Raw genomic sequence first — 16,481 nt, 5'->3', positions numbered from 1 at the left:
CCTGCTTTTAAACTCAGATAAAACTGAAGTTATTGTACTTGGCCCCACAAATCTTAGAAACATGGTGTCTAACCAGATCCTTACTCTGGATGGCATTACCCTGACCTCTAGTAATACTGTGAGAAATCTTGGAGTCATTTTTGATCAGGATATGTCATTCAAAGCGCATATTAAACAAATATGTAGGACTGCTTTTTTGCATTTACGCAATATCTCTAAAATCAGAAAGGTCTTGTCTCAGAGTGATGCTGAAAAACTAATTCATGCATTTATTTCCTCTAGGCTGGACTATTGTAATTCATTATTATCAGGTTGTCCTAAAAGTTCCCTAAAAAGCCTTCAGTTAATTCAAAATGCTGCAGCTAGAGTACTGACGGGGACTAGAAGGAGAGAGCATATCTCACCCATATTGGCCTCTCTTCATTGGCTTCCTGTTAATTCTAGAATAGAATTTAAAATTCTTCTTCTTACTTATAAGGTTTTGAATAATCAGGTCCCATCTTATCTTAGGGACCTCGTAGTACCATATCACCCCAATAGAGCGCTTCGCTCTCAGACTGCAGGCTTACTTGTAGTTCCTAGGGTTTGTAAGAGTAGAATGGGAGGCAGAGCCTTCAGCTTTCAGGCTCCTCTCCTGTGGAACCAGCTCCCAATTCAGATCAGGGAGACAGACACCCTCTCTACTTTTAAGATTAGGCTTAAAACTTTCCTTTTTGCTAAAGCTTATAGTTAGGGCTGGATCAGGTGACCCTGAACCATCCCTTAGTTATGCTGCTATAGATGTAGACTGCCTGGGGGTTCCCATGATGCACTGTTTCTTTCTTTTTGCTCTGTATGCACCACTCTGCATTTAATCATTAGTGATCGATCTCTGCTCCCCTCCACAGCATGTCTTTTTCCTGGTTCTCTCCCTCAGCCCCAACCAGTCCCAGCAGAAGACTGCCCCTCCCTGAGCCTGGTTCTGCTGGAGGTTTCTTCCTGTTAAAAGGGAGTTTTTCCTTCCCACTGTAGCCAAGTGCTTGCTCACAGGGGGTCGTTTTGACCGTTGGGGTTTTACATAATTATTGTATGGCCTTGCCTTACAATATAAAGCGCCTTGGGGCAACTGTTTGTTGTGATTTGGCGCTATATAAAAAAATTGATTGATTGATTGATGTTCTAAAGCATGTGCACGTACATGGTCATCTGTATTCAGAAACGCCCTCAATTAACCATATATGGTTTTAAAAAATCTGCTTGTTGCTTGTGTTCCTCACCAGAATTACAGAACAAGAGACTGAAACAATCAACTTTTGGGACACGGAGATTAAGGTGTTTGTGCAGCACAAAGCGCAAAGAGACAAAAAGTATGAAACTTCAATAATAATGAAAAGAAATGGACCACTAGGTGCCGATAACACGCCAATCAGTGGGTAAAGTTACTCATGGTGTCATGCTGTTTCTTAACTTGGAAACTAAAATTACTTATGGACTTATAAGACTCTTTAACAAGCTCACAACAAACACCAGCATAAAACCATCCAATTAACAGAATAACGAGACAATTATTTATCATTCGAGTGGTTCCGCAATCCTTTGCGCTCCTGTGAGGTCACTGAGGTGCGTCTCTATTAAGATAAAATCTCCCCAAACACAATTTGACCAGCAAAAATAAAGTTGGCTCATTTTTATGCAAAATTGTTGGAGGAAAAGTATTTGATTCCTGGCTTGAAGGTGCGTGTGGATCTGGACGTGAGAGCGAGGCTGTGTGTGGATCTGGATGTGAGAGTGCGAGTGTGTGTGAAACATGAACAGGAACACAGCTGGTGGATTTTCTTGGCAAGAAGCCATTGTAAAAGAAGGCTGTTTGCTGTCCTCGCGGTCACACAAGAGAGGACGCTGTGGCTGCCTGAATGGCCTGAGGACGTTTGATGTCAGCCAGCCTGATACAAGTCACATTTGCGTTCAGATCTCTGCAAATCCTGATCAAATCTGCAGATTAATAATCCATTTTAAATCCAAATAGCGACGTTCAATTTCATTCTGAACGGGGCCTTAAACTGAGAAGTTACAAAAAAATAAAATAAAATTCACTCGGTGCAGCGAGACCAAAACTGTTTTTTTGTACCAGGCTTTAAACATGTTTATTTCTGTTCTAATGTTGGACATTTTAACATAGACTTCTACAGGAACCTGGTCCTTACTGGAGCCAGCCTCAAGTGGTCAGTCATGGAACTTTTCTTCCTCCAGGTGGGCGTGACAGTGTGACAGCGTGCTCTCCCGCCCTCGCCCCATTTCAGATTGTTGAGTCTTGTTCCAGAGTCTCTCTCTGTGGTCACCTGATTGTCCTTCTGACTTTGCCGTCACTTCACTCGGTGACGAGGCTCTGACCATCACGTGACTATCAATGTGTTTGGTTTGTGTGCCAGTTTGAAGTGTGGTTTTGTGTTTTTGCCTGCTCCATGTGTTAACTCCAGCTAACTAGTTTACAGTTTAATGACAATATTCAGTATGATGAAATTTCAGCATCTCAGTACCTTCAGTATTTCCTGCACTGCGTACTGCGTCTCAAACAAACGGCTCCAACAGGTCACTTCACTCAGTGACTCGTTGGGGTCTGAGAGGCTCTAATGGCCCGGCCCCACTGGGGAGAGGATTAATTGCACATGAACTGAGTATACAAATTTCAGGCGTTCATTGTCTGCAACAAAATTGGCCAAAAATGACAAATTTCTCAGTATGAATTACGGATATATTAATAATGTATAGTGACTATATGACGAACAATCGCGGATGTATAATCCATGTATTGAGGAAACGGATCGGATGCATTGCGATTATCACGGAAGTATTACGGATGTATTGAGAATGCACTGCGCACGTGTTGCAGAAACAGCAGTTGTATTGTGCATGTACATCTGCATTGTGGTCATAAAAGAAGCGCACTTGGGTCACTATTCACACCAACACCACAGCGACATGTCTACACGGCCGACGTCAAAGAAGCAGGGGAAGAAGAGGCAGAAGGCTGCTGCTGAGCAGAAGACAGGGCTCCATCTCCCCACCTCCAGCAACAGATAGGGCCCGGTCTCCCACCCCACCCCCTGAAGCCGCTGTTGTCGATGAGGTCCTGGAAGCCGTTCTTGGACTTGGACAAGTTGATTGGTATGTTGTTGGATGGCAGCAACTCTCACACTATGTCTTTGGGGATCCATAACTACATCTGTACTTCTCCACAGCTGGACTGGGAGGTATGTTGATTTCTGCCACATTTATATAGTACTTTGGGTTTATGTGAAGTGTTTGTTATGCATTCACAAATTGTTCGCAAATCAGATGTAAAGCAGACGTAATACAAACGCTTTATTTGTGGCCAATCTGTATGCATTTGCTAAAAATTATTTTAGTTCGTGATGTGGACGTGATGGGCACAATATATATCTGTTTTACACACTGTCCCAGCCCGCTGCCAAGCCGCAATACCCCATCAGTTGCGGGTATCAGCGGATATACAGTGCATAGATTGAGTATGGAAGGCGGATGTCATCCGCAACCAAAATTTTGTGCAGCCCAAAAATCCTGGCAACGGATAAACATGCCTCTGCGGATAATTGTGGACATCTGTGGATGTTGGCCAAATCATACAAGCATGTTTCAAGAATATTGTGGATGTTCAGCGAATATAAACCAATTTTGTGCGCAATTCATACGCAAATCTTCCTAAACGCCAGTGGGACCGGGCCTTAAACGGCAGCGGACAAACGTTGAACGAGTTTGGAAACAATCATTGTTTGGAAACGTCACCTCAAAACCTGTGTCCCAATACTTCGAATGGACCTAACGTTGGTTCGGACGTACTACCCAACTCTGACTGTACTCTGCACTAGAAGTAAGTGAGTGAGTAGTCAGCATTCTAAACCAATATCCCCTCACCTGACCTTTGACCCAGGTGGCAGCAGAGGACATGTGTTCATACCCCCTTTTTGAAGTGGTTCTGATGTGGTATTGTACACCTTCATGTCTGTATGTAGTTTTATATGAATTTACGTCTTCTTTGGTGACCAGGCTCCAGCTGTACCTTGAGATTGTTTAGTGTAGACCATCTGCACCCTGATCATCCTGGTACCTACTGCTAAACGCACACTGAGGGTTCAGACGCGCTACTGCTTTTTTTTTGTCTAACATACAGTATGTGAGTGTTCAGATGTAGCCAGTGTGTTTACAGACAGAAACACGGCGTGCGCTCAGTCAGACAGAGCACCAGAGAAGCCGGCGTTCAGTCCACATGGTGGAAACAAACACTCCTAAAACCACAAATATGGAAAAAACTTCTCAAAGTGTCCAGTTTCTGTGACGCTGAATAACTGATCACCCACCAGGGACAGTTCTGCATCCAGTCAGCACCCACAACATGAAACTTTGGCATTTTAAAACAGAAAAGAGGTTTGTAAGAAAGTGTGTGTGTCCAGAGCCGGTCTGACCTCCGACCTTTACCAGTTTGACCTGCTTAGAGTTTGACAAGAAAAACTGTAAGATGGACCATAAGTCTGTGTTCCTCAGGAACATGAGGATTACTCCACATCAGTGTGGCACAGAGGTGTGCCGCTTCCTGGCACAGTGACAGCAGGCACAGGTTGTGCTGGTGAACAAGTTCATCAGTAGGCCTGCCCCGTCTCCACCTGCAGTAGTCCCATAACAGCCGAGTGTTCGCTCAGCTTCATCCGCCGCTGGCTGGAAAGGCTGACATTCTTAGCCAGGTAGTCCACAGTGGCTGGAGACGACAAACACATCAGGACACATCTATTAGGATCCCTTCACACATAACACGAAAGATGCAGAAACTGGAAGAAAATCGGCCAAACAAACACAAAATGGACAACCACGAACCGTCGTGTGCATGCATGAACACAGTGCGAGCACCTGGAACATGTTGCACCACAACACGCCACTGATGTGGAGAAAAATAAAATAAAAACCAGCTGTATAATTAGTGAATATCACCGAGTTGATATAAATAATAAATAAAAGGGGACGCAATACAGAACCCTGCGGTTAAATATCCCTGGTTAAATAAAAAATAAATGTCACGGGATTCGAAACTGCAATTTACAAAAGCTCAGATTAACAGACAGAAGCTTTACGACTGTGCTACAATCACTGTCTTATAACAGGAGCGTGAAAAAGCTCAAATTGTGGGGGCACTTAGGCAAATTTCACATCCAGCTTGAAAGTGATCGCCTGCTGACTGTTTTTGTGCTGACAGCGCGAACGGCACCACATTTTCTTTGTGCAGCGAGCGGTGTTGGATGTTCATGTGTGACACCTGGAATTTGGCCGACACCTGCTGTGAGAGGGATCGAATGGGCTCTCCCAGGGCACACTCTGGCTTTCAGCTGCTGGTGTGTGCAAATAGTTGTAGCGACAGCTGTATGAGGCGTTGGAGGCAGCTTAGATTTTACGCGACTGGCATGCAATTCCTCCTTCATGCGCTAGTCGGCTTCAATCGTGTTATGTGTGAAGGGGCCCTTAGTCTCTTTCTCTTATATTAAGCCTTTATTTATAATCTTTATGTTTTTATTTTATCTTTATGTTTTTATTCTTGTTGTCATGGCTTCATACATAAGGCACCTTGACACTTGCATGAATTTGATTCCTGCACTGCCGCACAATTTATTGTGGCAATGTGTCCTGTTTGACACCATACTATATAAAATAATCATTTCATAGCTGATGATGCATTTCTTCTCAGGACTTGGCTGATGAAACCATCTCTCATCGCTCCCAGAATCACAGAGAAATTATTTGCAGCTGCAGCTTCTCTCATGCACATCGTGAGGTGGAGAACGCATTTGGAATCGTCTCAAAGGTAACTATTTATCATATATATTGTAATGGATTGGTAAAACAGAAGCATTTTCATTCCTTCTTATGAGTTATTATCTGTAAAATTACGTTTATTATAGATGTAACATGTCGTTATAATCGTTCAGATGTGCTGTGGTAATGAGACACAGTGACACGCAGTGTTTTCAAATGGGTCAGGCAATGTTCACAACTAGTTCACAAAATTAATGCGTGCCAGAACTTTGGAACATTTCAAAGTTTTCTTTGTGCACTGGCTCACAGCCGTGCACAGCTCACGTATTAAATCTATATCACAATAAAACTCAGCTTGTCTTATCCTCATCACCAACCTGTAAACCAGTGGAATCAAGGAAGAGTAGCATCCTTGCCTCCTTTAGGTGTGCTTTTTTTAAAACTGTTCTGGTTATTCACGTGTCTGTGAGTTTGTCTGTCTGCTTCACCGATGCGTTGGTCCTGAAGTGCATCGACCACACAAGCCTTTGACAGATCCTTTCTGCAGAGATTCACGGCGGCTACACAGGGACAGATTTACTGACTCTGGTTCTAATTCAGGAAGCACCTGACAGATGAAAGGACACGGTGTCACAAAGCTGAGGTGTTTGTACACGTGCACGTTATCAGATGGCTCAGTGTGAGTCGCACAGGACGGCTGAACGGGGATTTAAGGTCTAAAGCTCGCTGACAGTAACAAACAGTTTCTTTTAGAGGCCCTCACTAAACCCCTGTCACACACACACACACACACTGTCTGGGTGACTGACAGTTCAGCAGGCAGATGTCCCGCCCACAGCTGCTCTTCTACAGCTCAGTCTGACGTGTCCTTTCTCTCCAGCATCCTAACTGATGTGTGTGCACGTGTGTCACAGCCACGCACTGACACACGTGCACACACCATGTCCCCTCATGTGTCTGGCGCACCTCCTCTTCCCTCCATCTGAGGAGACACAGAAAAATCTTGGAGGCCACACACACACACGCACGCATGCATGCACGCACAAGCACACGCACAAACACACACACACACACACTTTTGCACTGTGTTGGGTCTTAAGGTGCCTTGACACTTGCATGAATTTGATCCGCGCACTGGTACGCAATCTGCCGTGCAGGAGAGTAATGTGAGAGAAATGTTCAAAATCTCTGTCACGCTTTAATTACGTATGTGAACTTCACGTGAAAATTGTGCAAACAATTAAAAAACACAGTGTGAGTGCTAGTCACTGTGTCGGCGCATCAGAGTGCAGCTCGTCTGATCGGTTATAATGAGATGTTAAATCTATCATAAACATAATTTTACATCTGCTCATGAGAAGGAATGAAGCTATTACAATATAAACATTACAAATAAATTACCTTTTAGACGGTTCCAAATGAGCTCTCCACCTCATTAAGTGCACAAGAGAGAGAGAGACAGAGACAGAGAGACAGAGACAGAGAGGGAGAGAGAGAGAGAGAGGAGCTGCAGGTGGAACGATCCTCTGTGATTCCGGAAGTAATTTTTCATCAGCCAAGAAAATGATTAATCCGCTACAATAGAAATATTTTATATACGCAGTGTCCAGAGCACAATTATTTATTTATTTCAGATTTACACACATACTACATTTTGTTCGTACCTTAACATTTCAAACTTTTCTCTGGACAGTCTGAGATGTGATCAACCGATGCTTTGGCTCAGTGAAATATATCGAGTACTTTATCTGATTTATAAGTGCCAGTGGTTTCATTGGTTTAGATTGTTTGGGCCATGATTCCGGCTTCATAATGAAGTCTTATGACCAAAGACTCTGGAGAGTCGACCTCAACAACATCTTTCAGTCTGTTGGGAAATTCTGCACTTTCAGCCTAAACACGTTTTGTAAGCACCAGGACTCAATAGATGTGGACCTTCAACCTCCTGCAGTCATCAGTGCACACCCCTCCAGATGAACTCAGGGATTCTTCAGCCATTCCAAAATGCCCTCCAACCTTAAAGGCTGAGCTGGCAGCTACATGGATGCCACTGTGAGGATAAAGTGAACCTCAACCTACAATATCATGATGGTGCCATGTTTTCTTATAAATGCTAAGTCTGGACACTAGCAGGACTCACTCTGTCCATACTGACCATATTGGTAGCTGGCTGCAGCCATGGCTGGATCCACGCTGTAGCTGGTGGTGCTGTACGTCTGGGGGCAGTAGGACTGGGTTGATGGCAGACTGTCCACTGTCTTGATGGAAACCTCAACTGAACGCTGGTTGCAGCTGGCTGAAATGGCGTTGGAAGGAGGTGAGTCCAAGGAGCTGTGTAGTGGTGAGATGGAGAAGTCGTGTTGTGGCTGTGAGGAAACACCACTGGAGTTACTCAGAATGTTCATCACCTGCAGAAACACAAAGAATGCATACCGGTACCACAAGGTTATACTCTAAATCCACAAAACCCTGAGCTATGCCACACAGCCCACTAGGAGGACAACATCTTTGTCTGTCTATATGTAGCACCGCCACAAGCCCTGTGACTGCTGGCATACACTGGCTAAATCATTAAGGTGTGACAGGGCCTTTACAGAACATCCAGTTTCTCACTGATGCCAAACAGACTTTCAAAATCGCAGTTTGAGAGGGATCATTACTATAAATTGGCATATAATATCTGGGTATCATCAGCATAATAGTAAAAAATGATTCAGTAACTTTGCAGTATATGTCCAAGATGTGCTAACTAGACAGAAAATAGCAATGGACCCCAAGAACTGCAAGTAATTGCAGTGGTTCCTGGGGTTCACTTTTTCTTTTTTTTTTTCAGAAAATTCTCTTTCTGTTGCTAGCCCTTTACAGACTCTTACTTCTTCCATTTCCAGGTATCAATAGTCAAAGAGGAAGCCAAAACCTGAAACAGTAATTGTCTTCAGCCCCCATGCTGTCCATGCCTGGTCCTACACACCAATGTATTGCTTAGTTGGACCCTTCTGATGTGGGACTAGGGATGGCCCTTTCACAGTACATACAAATGTACTTTATTTCACAGGATATACTTGGCAGAGTACAATTATGATGTTGACAACCAGGAGCTACTGGCAATTAAGTACTTGAACAGTGGAGAGATTAGCTCCAGGGGACAAACCAAGCACGAACCAAGCATGCGTCATGTGTGCAGATGAGTTCATATCAGTCCCTATCTGTGTATGCGTAGAGTCTGGAGTGGCCTTGATGACCACAGACTGTAGGAGAGGGCAAATGAAGAGGAGCCAGATGCTTCACTAAGGCCGTTGAAATCCTTCTGGAGGAAAACAAACAGGGCATTTTAACCTTCGGTAGCTGATAAGGCTGCCATGTTTGGGTTAGGCAGAGAAGCACAGAGTTCCAATATGGCCTCTTTTTAACCATCCAGATCCAATTGTGAATATTCACTGGTCTCCAACATCAATTTCTTTGTAGGGAAGACATTTGCTCTGAGATGATTTCCAATTTGCATTTAAGTTCAAGAGTTAACGCAGTTTGAGAATGTACCGTCTTGCCCAGCTCATTAATCATGATGGACAGGTGTGAGGTTGTGATTTTGGTAGCAGCTGTCTTGCCAATTTTCCAGTACGTCAGGGTGTCAGGTTTCAGCCCCAGTCTGGCCCAGTCATGTTTTGTCCCCTGCTGTTTTATCTGGTCATTTTATTTTAGTTATTAACCTAGTTTCATCATACTTGGTTCTGATTATCTTGTTCCTGTGGTGTAATACTTTGTCAGTGGTTTTATTTTCCTGTTTATCTTACTTTAGTCATGTGTCTAGTTTCATTCCTATCTTTGTATATTCATTAGTTTTATTTCCTAGTCTTTATTTTCTTGTTTAGCTCTTTTCAGTTCTTACATTTGTTTCATGGTTTAATTCTTTGTTCCTTCATGTTGGGTTTTCTTTATTTTATTTCTTGGTTATTGGGACTTGGGTTTTGTTCATCTTTTGTGTTGGTGTTTTATTTTGATCACTGTGGTTAGGTTCACCATCTTGTCAGGTCCTGTTCACTTTGCATTTGTCTTTCTGCACTATCTTGCATCAGCTTCTCTCACCTTCATTATAATTCTGTCTGCTCTGTCTTCCTGCACTCTCTTGACTCCTGTCTCACCTCTGTCTCATCTGACCACACCCCTTCCAGAACCTTCCCTAACACCTGTGCCTTGTTTCCCTAATTACTGCACCTGTTATTTAAGCCCCTCACTTTCTCCACTTCCTGCTAGTTCATTGTGATTTCTTGTCCACGTTCCAGCCTTTGTTTTTTGCTCTGTATTTGCCTTGCCATTTTTGACTGTGCTTTGTTTTTTGACCTTGCTCCTGCCTCAGCCCATGTATTGTGTCTCCTGGTATTTTTTGGAACTGTGCTTGTTGTTGACTATGCCTCTGCCTGACCCCTGTCTGTACCGCTGCTTCTCAGACTGCCTTTTTGTGTACTGAACCCCAGCCTGATTTCTGACATAAAGCCTTTAATGTACAACCCCTGGCAAAAATTATGGAATCACCGGCCTCGGACGATGTTCATTCAGTTGTTTGATTTTGTAGAAAAACGCAGATTACAGACATGGCACAAAACTAAAGTCATTTCAAATGGCAACTTTCTGGCTTTAAGAAACACTATCACTAACACTAAGATCCGGACTATTTGCAGGCCATGACATTGACCCTATGTGTCTTTTTGCAAGGAATGTTTTCACAGTTTTTGCTCTATGGCAAGATGCATTATCATCTTGAAAAATGATTTCATCATCCCAAAACATCCTTTCAACTGATGGGATAAGAAAAGTGTCCAAAATATCAATGTAAACTTGTGCATTTCTTGATGATGTAATGACAGCCATCTCCCCAGTGCCTTTACCTGACATGCAGCCCCATATCATCAATGACTGTGGAAATTTACATGTTCTCTTCAGGCAGTCATCTTTATAAATCTCATTGGAACGGCACCAAACAAAACTTCCAGCATCATCACCTTGCCCAATGCAGATTCGAGATTCATCACTGAATATGACTTTCATCCAGTCATCCACAGTCCACAATCGCTTTTCCTTAGCCCATTGTAACCTTGTTTTTTTCTGTTTAGGTGTTAATGATGACATCTCTCGTGTTGGAGCCATGGTTCATGTCAGTCCACTTGGTGCAACAGCTCTCCAAGTTGTGATCACTCCTTTTTAGATGCAGACTAACGAGCAGATCTGATTTGATGCAGGTGTTAGTTTTGGGGATGAAAATTTACAGGGTGATTCCATAATTTATTCCTCAGAATTGAGTGAGTCCATATTTTTTTCCCTTTGCTTGGTCTAAAAAAGTAACTGTTACTGACTGCCACAATTGTTTTTCTTGATTTCTTATAGTGTTTCTTAAAGCCAGAAAGTTGCCATTTGAAATGACTTTAGTTTTGTGTCATGTCTGTGATCTGCTTTTTTTCTACAAAATTAAACAACTGAATGAACATCCTCCGAGGCCAGTGATTCCATAATTTTTGCCAGGGGTTGTATACCTCAGTATTTTGAGTCTGCATTTGTGTTCAACCTCCTTCTGTGCCACGCCTACCCAGCTCATGACACAGGGCAGCGCATAATTGAAGCAGCAAAAGCCCTCCTGCCATAAAAGCAAATAAGAATAAAGCCTCAACATCTTCCACGGAGAGTGGTGCCAAGCACGCGATGCGCCACTTCTCCCAGGTGTTGAGAACATAGCCCGCAGGATAGGTTCCATCTGGACATGCAGGGTCCCCCAGCCCTGATTTCCTTGTTGAAAAGATCGTGTCAATAGCATTGAGAGACCAGCTGATCAATTCCATGGTTATTCCAAATATAGTTTGAAGAATTCAGTCTGGTGAAGTTGGGACTTTTGAAGTTGGGGCAGAGATAGAAAAACACAGAAAGAGAGGATAGAGGAGGAGATGCGACCGCCTTCGCCGGAGTCCCAAGCCAACCTGTGATAAGAACTTCTGGAAATTGATGGTTAAACAATATCTTTGTTGTCACAGTTTGGTCCAGTGGTCAATGTAGTGGCTGTTGTTGGCTTGTGGAGCAGGGGCAACCACACACACACACACACACACACACACACACACACACACACACACACACACACACACACACACACACACACACACACACACACACAACTTCATATTCAAATTCAAAAAACTTTATTTGTCCCCAAGGGGCAATTTGAACGCCAAGAGCAGCAATATTTCAAACAACCAACAACAACAAAAAATTAATGAATAAATAAAAATAAAATAATACCACAATAAATAAATATCAATGCAATTTTAAGTACTTCAGAAGTAAAATAGTTATATCATAAGAAATTATTGGAGGATTGCAAACAAAATTCACTCCTGCCAGGGAAGAAAAGGAGAAGGATTAAGAGGACTTAACAGCCCTGGGAACCAATGTCACTCTTCTCCTCTGTGTCTTGCACCCGGGGCACCGAAGTCGGTGTCCTGAGGGGAGCCACTCAGATGCAGTGTGCAGAGGATGTGATGGATCCTGCATAATCTTTTTAGCCAACCTAAGTACTTGCTGGAAAAAAAAAATAATAATGGTCAAAAGATATCTAATGGGAAGTCCAATAATTTTGGAGCCAACTCTGGCTGAGCTCTCTAAACGATTCCTGTTGTGAAGGCTAATGGAACGAAACCAGCAGGTCACAGAGAACGTAACAATACTTTCTGTAAAAGAAAAGTAAAAAGGTAACAAAATGTTTTTACTGACTCCAGAGGAATTAAGTTTCCTCAGGAGATACTGCTGCTGATGGCACTTCCTGAGAATCTCCTCTGTACTGGAGGAGAATTTCAGCAGGCTGTCGAAGATGGTGCCCAGGTATTTATACTCCTCCACCAATTCCAGCGGCTTCCCGTGAATGAAAGTAATGGATGCTGCAGCTGCAGCTCTCTGTGTCTGTAAGAAAAAGTCACCAGCATCTCTTTGGTCTTACTCACATTTAGCTCAAGACATGAGCTATGGCACCACTCCACAAACTCCAGTCATTTCAAATGGCAACTTTCTGGCTTTAAGAAACACTATAAGAAATCAGGAAAAAAAATTGTGGCAGTCAGTAACGGTTACTTTTTAGACCAAGCAGAGGGAAAAAAATATGGAATCACTCAATTCTGAGGAAAAAATTATGGAATCATGAAAAACAAAATCAACACTCCAACACATCACTAGTATTTTGTTGCACCACCTCTGGCTTTTATAACAGCTTGCAGTCTCTGAGGCATGGACTTAATGAGTGACAAACAGTACTCTTCATCAATCTGGCTCCAACTTTCTCTGATTGCTGTTGCCAGATCAGCTTTGCAGGTTGGAGCCTTGTCATGGACCATTTTCTTCAACTTCCACCAAAGATTTTCAACTGGATTAAGATCCGGACTATTTGCAGGCCATGACATTGACCCTATGTGTCTTTTTGCAAGGAATGTTTTCACAGTTTTTGCTCTATGGCAGGATGCATTATCATCTTGAAAAATGATTTCATCATCCCCAAACATCCTTTCAATTGATGGGATAAGAAAAGTGTCCAAAATATCAACGTAAACTTGTGCATTTATTGATGATGTAATGACAGCCATCTCCTCAGTGCCTTTACCTGACATGCAGCCCCATATCATCAATGACTGTGGAAATTTACATGTTCTCTTCAGGCAATCATCTTTATAAATCTCATTGGAACGGCACCAAACACAAGTTCCAGCATCATCACCTTGCCCAATGCAGATTCGAGATTCATCACTGAATATGACTGTCATACAGTCATCCACAGTCCACGATTGGTTTTCCTTAGCCCATTGTAACCTTGTTTTTTCTGTTTAGGTGTTAATGATGGCTTTTGTTTAGCTTTTCTGTATGTAAATCCCATTTCCTTTAGGCGGTTTCTTACAGTTTGGTCACAGACGTTGACTCCAGTTTCCTCCCATTCGTTCCTCATTTGTTTTGTTGTGCATTTCGATTTTGAGACATATTGCTTTAAGTTTTCTGTCTTGATGCTTTGATGTCTTCCTTGGTCTACCAGTATGTTTGCCTTTAACAACCTTCCCATGTTGTTTGTATTTGGTCCAGAGTTTAGAAACAGCTGACTGTGAACAACCAACATCTTTTGCAACATTGCGTGATGATTTACCCTCTTTTAAGAGTTTGATAATCCTCTCCTTTGTTTCAATTGACATCTCTCGTGTTGGAGCCATGATTCATGTCAGTCCACTTGGTGCAACAGCTCTCCAAGGTGTGATCACTCCTTTTTAGATGCAGACTAATGAGCAGATCTGATTTGATGCAGGTGTTAGTTTTGGGGATGAAAATTTACAGGGTGATTCCATAATTTATTCCTCAGAATTGAGTGAGTCCATATTTTTTTTCCCTCTGCTTGGTCTAACAAAGTAACCGTTACTGACTGCCACAATTTTTTTTTTCCTGATTTCTTATAGTGTTTCTTAAAACCAGAAAGTTGCCATTTGAAATGACTTTAGTTTTGTGTCATGTCTGTGATCTGCTTTTTTTCTACAAAATTAAACAACTGAATGAACATCCTCCGAGGCCGGTGATTCCATAATTTTTGCCAGGGGTTGTATTCGGCCTCTCCAGATGTTTATGTACAGTTGATAATGAATGCTATTGCATCGTCCACACCTCGTCCCTCGTCCTGCATGGTAAGCGGACTGCAGTGAGTCCATCAGGTTCTCAGTCACTCTGAGGATGTGTTGTTTTACGACCTTTTCCATGACCTTCACCACCAAGGAAGTGAGGGCCACAGGCCTGAGCTCGCTCAGAGTATTGATACTTTTCTTTGTAATGGGAATAACTGTGGAATGTTTCCACAGCTGAGGGACTGTACTGATGTATATGGATCTCTGGAACAGGATTTGAAACACTCCCCCCAGCTGCTCAGCACAGAACTTTAAGATGCAGCCACTGATGCTGTCTGGACCAGGAGAACTGTCTGCCCTGGTCTTCCTGAGCAATTTCACCACCTCCCCTTTTTAAAAAAAATGAGTGTGGAGTCACCAGGTTTCAATGATAACATTACCTCTGCCAACTGGTTGGATTATCAGACTCAAACCTGGTGTAAAAGGAGTTAAGGTCATCAGGGAGAGATATAGAGCTGCTGCCCACCACCTGGATGGTTTTAAAATTGATGGCAGCGACAATCACACAGCCGTGGTTTTAAGGCCCTGCCAGGCTGAGCAGAGGTTCCTCTGAGTGAAATTTTTCTCCACCTTATTTTTATATTTCAGCTTGGCAGTTTTTATGTCTTAACCTCCCTATTGACCTCCTTCTTTTCAAGCTCTGAACCGGTGAAGAAAATCCTCTTTTTCTTATTAAGGATTTCCTTCAGTTCCTTGGTGATCCAAGGTTTGTTGTTAGGGAAAATGGTGACTGTTTTAGAGGGGATGATATTGTCCACACAAAAGTTGATATATGATGAAACAGTATCCACTTCCTCCTCTAGGTCCTTAGAAGGGACCAGGAGGCTGTTCCACTCTGTGGACTCCAAGCAGCCCTTGTGTTGCAGGGTTGCTTGGAGTCCACATCAAACCTGAATAAGCGCTGTGACTCTTTACAAGCGGCATTGCTGCATGTCGGTGTGATCATCAGACGCCCTGATCGATCAAGTCTGATCAAATCAGCGGACCTGATCTGAGCAACCGGAGCTTTTAAAGTTTAAAGAGTCACAGCGCTTCATTCACAGTAGCCTTTAGACTCAGCAGCATCTGTACACAATGAAAATGATCCACCAAGACAAAAAATAACAATAAAATAATGTTAAATGACTCTGTTTGTGACGTGCACCACACCGTGCAGTAGAGAACAGAGCGCATTTCCACAGAGGCAGAAAATAGCAGCGATAGCTACATACGTGGCAGTAATTCAACTGTAAAAACCTCATGATACAGTCCGCTGTTTTCCAAGCGCAGCAATGTGTTCTGCACAGCCGGCAGGAGGGAACTGAAAAAGAGTTGAATTGTTTTAAATAGTGGCAAGAGCTACACGCGACTGTGCACACATTAAAAAGAAAACACACGCAGCTGCAAGCAAATCTACGAATGCAACCAACAAGAAAAAATGCTGACTACGCGCACATTTCGGGCATACTTTAACGAAACACTGCAATACGCAGCTCTACGTTTCCGCCGGTGTGAAAGGGGCTTTAGACCTTACTTGTGTGACGCGCCCTGAGGTAACTTTGTTGTGATTTGGTGCTACATAAATGAAAATAAATTGAAACTGAAACCATCTTCTTCACCACAGAGGGATTGCAACAACAATGGTGATGATCAGAAGAAAACAGTTACTGTCCAAATATTTATGGACCGGAGTGTCTGTGTGGCAGCCAGGCCATAGGCGGGCACCCCCTTTGCCGGCTCCAATCTCCAGTTACCAAGACTTGTACCTTCATCTAACTGTAAAGGTATCAGCATGGCTACAGATCTCTGACAAAATGAGTTCATATGTTTATTTCTGAACATATTTTAATTTCTGTGCTTAAAATATACAGGCAACAATAATTCTGACTAAAAACAGTGTTAATTTTAACACTTTGCAAGTTTTAACGCTGATGATTTTGTTGTGTTGTCTGTAAAACAAGTGAACTTCAGTTTAATAGCAGATTGATACGTAATCATTCACACGTTTGTTTTTGTTTTTTA

At 42.8% G+C, this 16,481-nt stretch overlaps 1 protein-coding gene across 2 annotated transcripts in view; it reads right to left on the bottom strand.

Annotated features, from left to right (window-relative positions):
• Positions 1 to 4,543: 4,543 nt before the first annotated feature.
• The window catches only part of LOC117512889 (paired box protein Pax-7-like), a 174,897-nt gene continuing 162,959 nt past the window's right edge, over positions 4,544 to 16,481 (bottom strand). For both annotated transcript variants that reach the window (XM_034173125.1, XM_034173124.1), the window contains exons 8-9: positions 7,937 to 8,204; positions 4,544 to 4,750 (exon numbers count right to left, since the gene is read on the bottom strand). In XM_034173125.1, coding sequence (XP_034029016.1) covers positions 4,635 to 4,750; positions 7,937 to 8,204 — 384 coding nt within the window. In that variant the 3' untranslated portion in view covers positions 4,544 to 4,634. The remainder of the gene's footprint in view (positions 4,751 to 7,936; positions 8,205 to 16,481) is intronic.

This window comes from Thalassophryne amazonica, chromosome 6 (assembly GCF_902500255.1).
Source record: "Thalassophryne amazonica chromosome 6, fThaAma1.1, whole genome shotgun sequence".
In the NCBI taxonomy this organism is placed as follows: domain Eukaryota; kingdom Metazoa; phylum Chordata; class Actinopteri; order Batrachoidiformes; family Batrachoididae; genus Thalassophryne; species Thalassophryne amazonica.
The sequence above is the reverse complement of the archived record's forward strand: the minus strand, read 5'-3'. Positions and strand labels throughout refer to the sequence as shown.